The sequence below is a fragment of the Nicotiana tomentosiformis genome, chromosome 4, assembly GCF_000390325.3.
Source record: "Nicotiana tomentosiformis chromosome 4, ASM39032v3, whole genome shotgun sequence".
NCBI lineage: Eukaryota > Viridiplantae > Streptophyta > Magnoliopsida > Solanales > Solanaceae > Nicotiana > Nicotiana tomentosiformis.
In genome coordinates, this window is record NC_090815.1 from 42,631,975 (window position 1) to 42,646,417 (window position 14,443).

General features: G+C 39.1%; 1 protein-coding gene across 1 annotated transcript; it reads left to right on the forward strand.

Moving 5' to 3' along the window:
- The first annotated feature begins 13,771 nt into the window (after positions 1-13,771).
- Positions 13,772-14,116, forward strand: LOC138909571 (uncharacterized). The gene has a single exon (XM_070200777.1). It carries the CDS (start codon positions 13,772-13,774, stop codon positions 14,114-14,116), a length of 345 nt encoding a protein of 114 aa, XP_070056878.1.
- The last annotated feature ends 327 nt before the right edge of the window (positions 14,117-14,443 follow it).

The following is a 14,443-nucleotide window of genomic DNA, read 5'->3' on the forward strand; positions in this document are numbered from 1 at the left end:
TTCGACAGGGTTTTGTTTGAACTATCAACTTTTTCATATTTATTCGTCATTATAAAAAAATTAAATATTTAATACCTTTAACTTATCGAGATATTTTAAATAATTACTTTTATAAAAACTACTATTAAGTTTTTATTATGTTCATAACCATTTATGTCTTAATTTAATACTTTTAACCAAACAAAAACGGTACGGTCTCTTTTACGTGCTGTCAATTTTTTAACAATCTTATTCCACATTAAGATAATACTAAATACCTAATTTGTTTAACCGTTTGATATTATTTTTAAAAAATACTATTAAGTATTTATTTCGTTCATAACGATTTGTATGTTAATTTGTTATATTTTACACAAAAACCCGACAACGTCTCTTTTGTACTGCCAACTAATTATTTTATGATTCATATCTAATTTTTCATTCATATATAATAATACACTTACTATACACCTAATAATTGATTAATATTTGATCCGTAATTGAGTATTCTAACTGGGTTCGTTAATGAGGACACGTAGTTATTATTCTACACTAAATAACACTAAAGGCACGCTACTCTAAATAGCCATAAATACCATCAATTAACATAATTTAAAATTTATTATCAGTTCTACTACACTAAATGACACTACATAACACAAAAGGGCACTATATAGCACTAGAGTAACATATTATTATTGTACAACTATAAAAATAGTAAACATGTAACACAAATTATTCAACAAAGGAACAATATATAATTTTCATACACATTTGCTAAATAATAAACCAATCCCGATAAAAATAAAAAATTCAAAACATTTCACAAAACAATCACAAATACATACAAAACAGTAATAACAACTAATTACTCAATTATATATATCACTTATACTAAAAAGGCGATTTGGAATACATCTTTTTAGATTTTTTTGAATGAAGAAACAATAAAACTTTGACCACCGAATCGGGCAATAAACGAGTTCCACTCCACGACAAGGCCTTGGATCGGGTGTTAGATCGATAAAATAATAATGGGATGAGATTTCAAGGAAGGCGTGGAGTTAATGGAGCTTTTTCGCTTTTAAAAATGGGGGGACCACTGTTTCGTGTTTTGTCGTGAAGAAGACTGCTGCCTTATTTAAATGGGTATAACGCATGAATTACATGCGATAAACCTAACTGTCTTTTCACATTCAGGTATAGCGCATGTATTTGATGCGCTATACTAAGTCTTTGCCCTCCGTTTCAAACTTAGGCATATCGCATGAATTACATACGCTATTCCTTAACGGACAAACTTGCCATTAAGGTATAGCACATGAAATTCATGCGCTATATATAAAAGTGTTCTTAATTCTTTTTTTTTAAACCTATTTTGTTGTTTTGAGTCTATTTTTGCTACACTATGATTCCGGATTCGGATTTTAACAGATAATTCAAACAAACAAGATAGTATGGGTGTATCTAAGGGGATGGAAGCGGGTTTACGTGCACGAATGATCTTCTCCCTAAATAATGTATAGTAATATTATATTATTTTAAAATAATATAAATATATGTGGTGCACCCAAGAGTCATATAGTATAATTGTTAATGGGTGCACCAAGTGAGGTCAAGGATTTAATTTCCTTGTTCATCTTGCGTTTTGATTAATTACCTTTTTCTTTGTTTTTATTTCTTTATTTGGTTGTTTTTTAAAGTCTCACGTCTATTAGAATCCTTGTTCTCCTTTTGTAATAATAAAATTTTATATAATTAAATGAAATGTCTAATATTAAAAATTAATAGCAATGGAGGATATAATATTGAGTCAATTAACGGGTTCAACTAGCAAATTTTTGACATGGAGTACAGATATATTTTGGAAAAATCACAAAAATGTCTAAAAAAACATTAAACCTATAATTTCAATGGTGTAATGGTTTCAATAAGCTAAAGGTTGAACATCAAATTTAAATTCAAGATCCGTTTATTTATAATAGTATACCCATTCTCTTAAAATCCTGGATCCGCCTCTCGCATTACCTACTTTGAAGGATTAATCAACAATATTTGTGATATTATCTTAGTCACGACAAGCCATTAACAAAAAAGGTTTGATCAAGATCGATTATGCATCATTTTCTTATTAGAGAATGAATGAAATAGATTTCTAATCAAGTACTTTCTCTGTTTCAATTTGTGTAAAAATTTTTACTTCTCGAGATTCAAACTATGTGATTTTTGACTAATATTTAAAAATATATGTTGTTTGAGAATATGATGACCTGATAGGCCATTTATAGTGTTACCTTTTATTTTTGTGTTTCGAGACCTCGTATAGCTCCATTTAACTTTTCTCAATTTACGTGCACAGTCCGTGTCTTTTTTCCGGAAGTATTCTATGTGAAAAGTTATGAAAATGTGAAATTGTGACTTAAAACTCATTTGAGTTGACTACGGTCAATATTTTGTGTGAACGGACCTGGATCAGTATTTTGATGGTCCCGATGGGTCCGTATCGGGATTTGGGACTTAGGCGTACGCCCGAAATCAAATTCGGAAGTCCCTAACTTGAATTAACGCAATTTGTTGAAAACTAAAAATCTAAAGATTTAAAGAATTCCTAAGTTTGACCGTAAGTTTACTTTGTAGCTACTGAGTTCGGATTCCAGTTTCGGAACTTGGTATAAGTTAATTATATATTTATGACTTGTATGTAAAATTTAGTGTGAAACGGGGTTGATTTGACGTGATTCGGATGTCCGGTTGAAATATTGCATGTTCTTAAGTTTCATTGAGAATTTTATTCGTTTTGGTGTCTGATTCGTAGTTCTAGATGTTATTTTGGTATTTTGCGCGAGCAAGTTCATATGATTTTTTGGATTTGTGTGCATATTTGGTTTGGAACCCCGAGGGCTCGGGTGAGTTTCGGACGCGTGGCGGAGTGATTTTAAATTAGAAGAATAGATGATGCATGTTTGTTTCTTGTGCTGAACTACAGATATTTGCGAGGTCTGGCTCGCAAATGCGAGCCTTGCTTTTGCGAACAATGAGTTGCATTTGCGAGCTTGGGCTGGGTTGGGAAGAGTTCGCATTCGCGAGAAATTCTTCGCATTTGCGGACTCTGTATCTTCGCAATTGCGACCAATGACTGACTTGGTACTGCTTCGCTTTTGCGAAGTATTGTTCGCATTTGCGGACAGCCTTGGTTCGCATTTGCGATGACAACAGGCTCAGTGAATTTTTTGTATTTGCGAAGGATTGATCGCTTTTGTGATCATCGTAATTATGAACTATGTGTCGCAATTGCGATAATTGCAACTCGGTAAAAGAGGAGAAAATCGGGATTTAGCTCAACCCTAAACACCCTAGAAGCAATTTTCCCTAGAGATGTTCTTCCTAAATTCATTGGTAAGTGACTTTAATCTATTTCTTTTCAATTACCCATTACATTTCATAAGTTTTCAACATCAAATCTAGGATTTTCATAATAGAAATTAGGCATTTGGGTAGAATTAAAGATTTTTGTAAATTTGGGATTTAGAACTTAAATCGAGGTCAGATTTTGAAACTAATTATGTAACCGGGCTCGGGGATGAATGGGTGATTCGATTTTGGTCCAAAACTCGGGTTTTGACCAAGCAATCTCGGGGTTGACTTTTGTTTACTTTTTTCGAATTCATTAAAGATTGAATCTTTTTCACTCATAGGTAGTTTCTAAGGCTTATTTTCATTGTTTGAACGATATTTGGTTAAATTCGATTGGTTTGGAGACGAATTTAAGAGGAAAGGCCCCGGCTGAGCTTTGAGTTGATTGCGGAGCGAGGTAAGTATTGTGGTTAACCTTGACTTGAGGGATTAGGACTTGTTTGCCTATTTACTACGTGATTAACGTGTGGGTACAATGTATATGTGAGGTGACAAGCATTTATGTGTTATTGTTGGGATAAAGCATGCGGGTGGAACTTGTTGCCTTGTGATTTGTTGCCTTTTTAAAATATGATATCCATTCTTTGATTAGATGATTACTTATTTAATCATTTCTTCCGCAATTATTGCTTAATTAGTAATGGTTGAGTATTTTGAAAGTTCAGGTTTGGTATCTTGGCATCGTATTTGATGTAAAGCACATTTTGTACGCTATGTATCTCCCGAATTCATATTATCTTTACTACATGGTAAGGGGGAGTGTTAAATCATGAAAGGTGATATCGTGCCATTGCATTGTCTTATTTATTGATTATTACATAGTGAGGAAGAGAATTAAAGCACGAAGGGTGATGACGTGCCATCTATATCATCTATTAATTGTTACATGGTGAGATCGAGAGTAAAAGTACTAAAGGTGATGCCGTTCCATCTATATCAATTATTCATTGTTACAAGGGAAAATTGAGAGTAAAAGAATGAAGGGTGATATCGTGCGATTTCATTTTACTTATGTCATCATGTCATGGTAAGGATAAGAGTAAAAGGACGAAGGGTGATGACGTGCCATCTTTATACCGTATGTTTATATGTCTTCATTGGTTGATGAGTTATTTGGCTATCTTGTAAAGTCATATTTGTCATAGTTGTTGTATCTATTCCCCCTTTCGCATGTCCTCTCCCAATTGTACATTGTTAAATCTCGGTTTTGTTGCTGTTTTGTACATATATCTATGTTTGTACAAGTTTAATTACGTGAATGTCCTATCATAGCCTTGTCACTACCTCGACGAGGTTAGGCTCGATAATTACGGAGTACATTGGATTGGTTGTACTCATACTATACTTCTGCACTTCTTATGCATATTTTGGTATTGGTCCCAGCGGTGCGTGTGTGCGTCATCTCGGATTATTGCATACAGAGACTTGATGTAGATCTGCTGGCGTCCACAGACCTTGGAGTCCCCTTCCTTTTCCCTCTTTTACTGTTCATTTCATTTGAAATAATTGTATTTATTTCAGACTCTGATTGTATAACTTCTAGTAGCTCGTATACTCGTTACTCCGAATCATTAGGAGTAGATGTTATTATATGACTTATGCTGGTGTTGTATTTGTTTGAGTTCCTATCTCTCGTTATTTATCATCACATTGTTTAAACTGTAAAAATTTGGCTATTTAATTATCTCACGTTGCCTTGCCTAGCAAGTGGATGTTAGATGCCATCACGACCCCGAGGTTGGTATTCTGGGTCGTGACAAGTTGGTATCAGAGCACTAGGTTGCCTAGGTCTCACGAGTCACGAGTAAGCTTAGTAGAGCCTGGAGGATCGGTACAGAAACGTCTGTACTTATCTTCCAGAGGCTATGGAGTTTTCTAAAAGTATCACTTCTTTCTTACTCTATCGTGCGGTTTTTATTCTATCATTAATGATTGAACCCTTCTATTCTTGTTCTCTCGTAGATGGCGAGAACACGCACTGCATCTACAGACGGAAAGGAGCCGGAGCCCCCTGTGGCAGCTACTACCAGGGGTAGAGGTCGAGGCAGATTTTGAGGAGGAGGTTCCAGCTCACACTATACCCGTCAGACCAACTCAAGTTCCGGAGGTTTTCATAGCCAATACAGTGCTTCAAGATGATCTAGTCCGTTTGGTAGGCCTTATGGAGAGTGTGGACAAGGCCGGTACCTTTTTAGTGGCACCAGTCATCTCTCGGGCTGGGAGAGGAGCACAGACTCTCGCTACTCACATCCCGGAGCAGGTGGCTCCCAAATATCAGACTCCAGTAGCCCCGCCAGTTGGAGTAATTCAGCCGGTTGTTGTGGTACAGGCTGGTGATCTCGCTTTGTCTTTTGAGGCTATGTTAAGGTTGGATAAGTTTACCAAGCTCTTTCCTATTTATTTTAGTAGTGCATCTTCTGAGGACCCACAGGATATTCTGAGACGAATGGGGTCGATTTTGCAGCATTTTTGATGACTAGTTCCACCTGGAGATGGTAGAGGGATTATATGTTGACTAGACCAGCTGGGTCGACTGCACTTACCTGGGATTAGTTCTCATAACTATTTATAGAGAAGTTCATTCCTATCACCCTGAGAGAGGAGTACCGCAGGCAGTTTGAGCATCCCTAACAAGGTAGTATGATTGTTACTTAGTACGAGACTCGATTTATGGACCTAGCTCATTATGCCACTATCTTGCTTTATACTGACAGAGAGAGAGAGAGAGAGAGAGAGAGAGAGAGATAGAGATAGAGAGAGAGAGAGAGGAGATTTGTTGATGGTCTCACTTTCACTCTCAGGCTACAGATGCCCAAGGAGACCGAGAGTGATATTTCTTTCCAGACGGTCATAAATATTGCCAGACAGATCGAGTTGGTTCATGCTCAGGAGATGGGGTCGGTGTCAGATAAGAGACCTCGTTATTCCGATAGTTTAGTGGTGCCTCATTTGGAGGCAGGGGTACTTTTGATAGAGACCATCCTCCCAGGACATTTCATTCAGCGCTTTAGGTATCTTAGAGTGCCTCAGGGAGCCATGGTCCTTATGTGTCACATCCTGAGCAGCTAGCCTACAGTGCACCGCTAGCTCCTATTAGTGCACCTCTGATCCAGAGTTATCAGAGTGGTTACTCAGGTCTATAGGGCCAGTTCTAGGGTCAGTAGTCACAACAGCTGAGGGCTTGTTATACTTGTGGTGATCCGAGGCACATTGCTAGATTTTTCCCCACGATCACAGGGTAGCGTACAGCAGCAGGGTTCTCGTGCCATTATTCCGGCACTAGTTTCCCCACCGCCCACTCAGCCAGCTAGGAGCAGGGGTAAGGTAGCCTGAGGTGGAGGTCAAGGCGTTAGAGGTGGAGGTCAGACCGTTCAACCAGCTAGAGGCCATCCAGAGACGTGGTTCAGAGTAGTGGGGCCCAATCCTGAGTCATCTGACATTGTTATCACATGTATTGTTCTAGGTTTCCATAGAGATGCTTCAGTTCTATTTGATCCGGGATCTACTTATTCCTATGTGTCATCCTATTTTGCTTTACATCTAGTTGTGCCTTGTGATTCTTTGAGTGCTCCTGTATATGTGTCCACGCTTGTGGGAGATTCTATGTTGTAGATCGTGTCTATCGCTCATGTGTGATTACTATTGGGAGTCTTGACACTAGCGTAGATCTTCTACTTCTTGATATGGTAGATTTCGATGTTATCTTGGGTATGGATTGACTGAAACCTTATCATGTTATACTGGACTATCACGCCAAGACGGAGACCTTAGCCATGCTTGGGTTGCCTTGATTAAAGTGGAGAGGGACTCCTGGCCACTCTACCAGCAGAGTTATTGTTTATGTGAAGGCTCGAAGCATGGTCGAGAAGGGATGTCTAGCTTATTTGTCCTATGTCCGCGATTCTAGTGCGGTGGTTCCTTTGATGGATTCAGTACCAGTTATTCGTGAATTTCTAGATGTGTTTACTACACATCTGCCGGGGATGCCACTCGACAAAGATATTGATTTGGCTCCGGGCACTCAGCCCACTTCTATTCCACCATACTGTATGGCCCCACCGGAGTTGAAAGAACAGTTGCATGATTTGCTTGATAAGGGCTTCATTAGGCCTAGTGTCATCGCCCTGGGGTGCATCCGTATTGTTCGTGAAGAAGAAAGATGGATCGATGAGGATGTGTATAAACTATCAGTAGTTGAACAAGGTCACTATCAAGAACAAGTATCCATTGCCGAGGATTGATGATTATTTGATCAGCTTCTGGGTGCAAAGTGTTTTCAAAGATTGATTTGAGGTCAGGCTACCATCAGTTAAAGATTAGGGCATCCGATATCCCTAAGATGGTTGTTCAGACTCGGTATGGGCATAATTATTTCCTAGTGACGTCATTCGGGTTGACAAATGGCCTAGCAACATTTATGGATTTGATGAACCGGATGTTCAAGCCCTACTTGGATTCTTTTGTGATTGTATTCATTGATTATATCTTGATCTACTCCCACAATCGAAAGGAGCACGAGCAACATCTTCGGATTGTGCTTCAAACGCTGAGAGATAGGTATTTATATGCCAAGTTCTCAAAGTGTGAGTTTTGGTTAGACTCAGACGCCTTTTTGGGGCATGTTGTATCGGTGGAGGGTATAAAGGTGGATCCTAAGAAGATTGAGGTAATTCAGAACTGGACTAGACCTACTTCAGCTACAGAGATTCAAAGTTTCCTGGGTTTGGTGGGTTATTATCGCCGGTTCATGGAGGGGTTTTGATCCATAGCAGCCCCATTGACTAGATTGACCCATAAGGGTGCACCGTTCAGATGGTCGGATGAGTGTGAGTTGAGATTTTAGAAGCTCAAGACTGCTTTGACTACGATGCTAGTGTTGGTGTTGCCCATAATTTCAGGATCCTACTCGGTGTATTGTGATGCATATAGCATTGGGCTCGGTGCGTTATTGATGCAGGATGGCAGGGTGACTGCGTATGCGCCGCGACAGTTAAAGGTTCACGAGAAGAATTATGATGTTCATAACTTAGAGTTGGCAACCATTGTTCATGCGTTGAAAATTTGGAGGCACTATTTTTATGGCATGTCGTGTGAGGTATTCACGGATCATCGGAGTATATAATATTTGTTCAAGAAAATGGATCTCAACTTGAGGCAGAGGAGGTGGTTAGAGCTGTTGAAAGACTATGATATCACCATTTTGTATTATCTCGGGAAGGCCAATGTGGTAGCCGATTCCTTGAGTAGGCACACAGTGAGTATGGGTAGCCTTGCATATATCCTAGTTGGTGAGAGACCGCTTGTAGCAAATGTTCAGGCTTTGGCCAATCAGTTTGTGAGGTTAGATATTTCAGAGCCCAGCCGTGTGCTAGCTTGCACAGTCACTCTGTCATTTTTGTATGAGCGTATGAAAGAGCATCAGTATAATGATCCCCATTTACTTGTCCTTAGAGACACAGTGCAGAACAGTGGTGCCAAGCAGGTTACTGTTGGAGATGATGGGGTTTTGCGGATGTAGGGTCGTATTTGTGTGCCCAATGTGGATGGGCTTTGTGAGCTGATTCTTTGCGAGGCCCACAGTTCCCGGTATTCTATTCATCCGGGTACCACCAAGATATCAGGACTTGCGGCAACATTATTGGTGGATGAGAATAAAGAAGGATATAGTTCCATATGTAGCTCTTTGTCTAAATTGTCAGCAAGTAAAGTACGAGCATTAGAGGTTAGAGATTCTTGAGTGGAAGTGGGAGCGTATCACTATGGATTTTGTTGTTGGACTCCCATAGACTCAGAATAAGTTCGACGCGATATGGGTCATTGTGAACAGGTTGACCAAGTCGGCACACTTCATTCCAGTGGCAGTTACCTATTCTTTAGTGCGGTTAGTGGAGATCTACATCCGCGAGATTGTCCAACTTCACGGTGTGCCCATGTCTATCATTTTTGATCGAGGTATGCAGCTCACCTCGCACTTCTGGACGGTCGTACAATGTGAGTTAGGCACGTAGGTTGAGTTGAGCATAGCTGTAACGACTCGGTTGGTCGTTTTGAGTATTATAACCACATTCCCCCATTTACTACTCAAGCTATTCTTTACAGTTGTTTTATATCTTATCGGGTTAGTTGGTTCGGGTCCGTAAGGATTTCGAAGTAAATGAGACACTTAGTCTCATAATTGAATATTTAAGTTGCAAAAGTTGATCAGATATGACTTATGCATAAACGACCTCGTATTCGAATTCTGATGATTCCAATAGCTCTGTATGGTGATTTTGGACTTAGGAGCGTGTCCAGAAAAGTTTTTGAAAGTCCGTAGTGAAATTTGACTTGAAATGGCGAAAGTTAAATTTTTGGAAAGTTTGACCAGATAGTTGACTTTTTGATATCAGGGTCGAAATCTGATTTTAAAAATTTTAATAGGTCTGTTATGTCATTTATGACTTGTGTGCAAACTTTGAGTTCAAGCGGACTTGATTTGATAGGTTCCGGTGTCGTTTGTGGAAACTTGAAATTTCAAAGTTCATTAGGCTTGAATTGATGTATGATTCATGGTTCTAGCATTGTTTGGCGTGATTTGAAGTTTCGACTAAGTTCGTATGATGTTTTATTACTTATTGGTATGATTTGACGGGTCCCAAGGGGCTTGGGCGTATTGTTTTTGTATTTTGGATCATTGGTTGAGAGACTTGTAAAGTTAAGAAATTTGGGAGTTTGACCATGGTCAATATCGGGTCAAGACGACCTCTTTTCAGTATTTTGAGTGTGCGAGCAGGTCCATAGCGTATTTTATGATTGAAATTCATATATGGTTTATGTCCGTGAGATTTGGGGTGAGTTTCACATGGTTAACGGATCAAAATTTGGACTTAAACAACTGCTGGAAATTTCTGCTGCTAGAAAAATCGTGGTCATGAAAAATTGAGGTCATGAAAATCAAGGTCATAAATCGAGGCTGGAGAAAATCGAGGTCATAAAAATCGAGGCTGGAGAAAATCGAGGTCATGAAAAATCGAAGCTGGAGAAAATCGAGGTCATGAAAAATCGAGGTCATAAAAAAATTGAGGCTTGAGAAAATCGAGGTCATGAAAATCGAGGCTGGAGAAAATCAAAGTCATGAAAATCGAGGCCAGGCCTGGGCAGAAACTTTAAGTTACAAGACGGGGGTTTCGTCCTAATATTTTTTATTTTTGACAAATTGGAGCTTGGAGAGAGGCGGTTTTTGAGAGATTTTCAAGGGAAAACATCGGGGTAAGTGATTCTAACTCGGATTTTGTCAATATACACGAATATATCAATGTTTTCAGCATTTAATTAGTGTTTTGAGATGAAAATTTTGGGGAAAATGAAGAAGAGTTCTTGGGCTAGAATTTTGAGGTTTTGAATGGGATTTTGTTATCGAATTTGAGCAAATTTTGTATGGTTAGACTCGTGAGTGAATGAGCTTTCGGGTTTTATTACTTTTGTTGGATTTCGAGACGTGGGCTCCTGGGCCAGGTTTGAGCCATTTTCGGATTTTTGGCTATAATTTTATATTTTCTTGTGGAATTGATTCCTTTAGCATATATTGATTGTATTGTACTGCTTGTGGCTAGATTCGGGACGTTTGGAGACCGATTTGAGGGGCAAAGGCATTTTGGAGTAGAGTTTTACTCGGATTGAGGTAAGTAATACTTCTAAACTTGGTTCTGAGGGTATGAATTCCCGAATTGATGTTATATAAATTGTTTGAAAGTGACACACACGATAGTTGACGAGCGTGTGGACGTGCTCCATTGAAATTGTGACTTGAATAAATTCTGTGGGGTTGAAAAATTAAAGAATCATGTTGTTATCTGAACATTTGCCCACGTGTTAGAGAAATTGAGATGAGGCTCTTACTAAAGATCATGTTTAGGCTGCGCGCCGATATTTTAGGACATATGGGGCCGTGTTGCTGTTGAATTAATTATTTTAAAAATGTACATTTCACACTCAGTCATATACGTCCATTGTGAGGATATTTATGGGATCGAGAAGCGCACCGCAGCTGGCCATATTGGCTTTATATATGTTATTACTTAATGGATCGGGGCTGCCTGCCTGCAGCAGGCCAGAATGGCTTTATACATTATTATTGTTCTGGATCGGGGTTGCCCGCCTGTAGCAGGCCTTATAGGCATTACATTTTTATAGATCGGGGCTCCCCGCCTGTAGCAGACCTTATAGGATTTATTATTATACGGATAGGGACTTCCCACCTGCAGTAGGCCATAAAGGTTTTATATCACGCTTGGGCTGAAGGAGCCCCTCCAGAGTCTGTACACACCCCTAGTGAGCGTAGATGATTATACATATTCGGGATGGATTTCCCACGGCATGGACTTGCCTTACTTATTAATATTGTAATGAATTTACCTAGACATAGATCTTGTCTGTATCATTTACATTTGGGGATAAATTACCCCGGGCTGGATTGGCCTTATACGGTACTGAGTGACTGACTGTCAGTCGATGTGTATTTATATACGGGTTGGAACACCCCTGGGCTGGATTGGCCATAAATTGTACCGAGTGACCGAATAATTTGTGACCAATATTTACATGAGGTCTTTCTACTGAGATGCCATATTTCTCATATCATGCAGTATTGATCTATTTCACTTGTACTGAGTTTTACTGTTGAAATTGAAAGTATGCCTACATTTTTGTACCATTATTTATACTGGACTGTACCTGCGGAGCTCGTCACTACTTTCAGCCCAGAGGTTAGTCTTGTTACTTATTAAGATGGTTGTACTCATACTACACTCTGCACCTTGTGTGCAAATCCAGGTGCTTCCAGACACGGCGACTGTTAGACCTCAGTATGATACCAGTTGGAGACTATCAAGATAGCTGCCTGGCATCCGCTGACCTTGTCTCTCTTTCCTTCAGTTATTGTACTCTTTTATACTTTCGGACAGTGGTTTTTTTAATCAACCAGACATTGTATTCATATTAAATGCTCATGTACTCCGTGACACCGGATTTTGGGAGTGTTATATTTGAAAATTGTGAGTTTATTCCGCTGAATTTAATTATTTTGTTTTCAAACTTAAAAGATATGGTGTTTTATTGATATTGTTGGCTTGCCTAGTATTGAGATAGGCGCCATCACGACAGGTGAGATTTTGGGTCGTGACAAGTTAGTATCAGATCCTAGGTTACATAGGTCTCATGAGTCATGAGCAGGTTTAGTAGAGTCTTGCGGATCAGTACAGAGATTTTTGTACTTATGTTCGAAAGGCTGCTAAACCCTTAAGAAAATTTCACTTTCTTGTATTATATCGTGCGAAATTGATTCAGCTTGAAACATAACTCGTTGAATTTCCTTCCACGCATTTGTGTGTGCTTGTGAGCACTCAATATCAGTTGTGCATCACTGGCTTGTGATTCCATGAATGAGGTTCGAGATGTGTATTCTATATTTTGGTGATGGGCCAGTCTGGAGGACTTGAGGCCAGGGTTAGACCGCATCTTAAGATCGGTAGCTTCAGTTATAACGTGTACATTTGGACTCATATGTCTGGTAATGTTCCTACTGGTGGAATTTGTGGCTCGATGAGCGGTGGAATGGCTTTGTGATGAGTATGATGTGACTGCGGGATATGTTAAGCCGATTTGAATGTGACGAGAAGTGTTTCCCTGAAATGTAAAAAGGGCCATTAGGTGCTTGATTTTCGTTTTGATGTGACGTACAATCTCGAGTATGAATGTTTTGAAGGATCTTTCATGTTGTTAAAGTGGAACAAATTAAATTCTCATGTCTTATTAATAAGTTTTGACTCGGGAAGATTAAGTGACTGTATAGTAATTGTGATTGCGAAGAGGTATAACAAGATGCCAATTTGAGGCTAAGCATGTGGGTTATCCCCTGCGGAGTAATCTACATAGGTGTGTTTCTTATAATGTTAAGTGGAGAGTTTCGTTTCTGCCAGCGGGGCATATGTGTTGCCGTTTGAATTTGAATCTGGTCGATAAAGTTGACTTGACTGTCACAAGAATAAATGCGAACTTAGCGGATGATTGAGGTATTTTATGGTGGCTGTTGCATAAGCTTGAGAAGAATTTTTGTTGAACTGACTGCAGTATTATGGCAGTAATAAAGTATGGGTATTGTGATTTATCGAGTTTTTTATTCTATGGCTTTGAGCCAAGTGGGGGCGTCTGCTATCTACGATGTGATTGCATGCTTATGAACGATATTGGTTTTGGTCCGAGGCATATTTGTTGATTAGTTATGATTTGTAGAGGTTGAGATTGGGGATGACTCGAGTATGAAAATTTCTTGAATGCGGGTTATATTGTACTTTATGAAAATATGAAAAATCGTGAAATGATTAAATTATTATAGCGACTCATGAGGAAACTTTGTGAGAAGTTGAAAATCATCCATCGTAATTCCACAACATACAGGCCTCAAATGAACGGGGCAATTGAAGCAGCCAACAAAAACATCAAGAGAATCTTGCGAAAGATAGTGGACAATCACAGGCAATGGCATGAGAAACCATCATTTTCCCTACTTGGTTACCGCACCACCATGTGGACATCTACTGGGGCAATGCCATACATGTTAGTATACGGTATTAAAGTCGTAATACACGCAGAGGTAGAAATACCATCTTTGAGAATTATGCAGGAAGCCAAGTTGGATGATGCAGAGTCAGGCAGGAACAACTTATGCTCATTGATGAAAAGATAATGGATGCAGTTTTCCATGGTTAGCTATATCAAAATAGGTTGGACAACATATTCAACAGGAAACTGAAACCCCGATAGTTCACACCGAGGCAACTAGTTTTAAAGAAGATATTTCCCCATCAATAAGAAGCAAAAAGGAAGTTCGTGCCAAATTTGCAGGGTCCTTATGTGGTCCACCGAGTATTATTAGGAGGAGAACTAATCTTAGCGGAAATGGACGGCAGAGTAAGTACAAAGCCTATCAATTCATACGTAATCAAGAGATGCTACATTGAAGACAATAGAGTTAGGTTTTGTTGTAACATAACTACGCTCGACCTGATTTTCC

Coding starts and splice junctions, on each gene's coding strand:
- LOC138909571 (XM_070200777.1), top strand. CDS start 13,772: ATGAGGAAACTTTGTGAGAAGTTGAAAATCATCCATCGTAATTCCACA.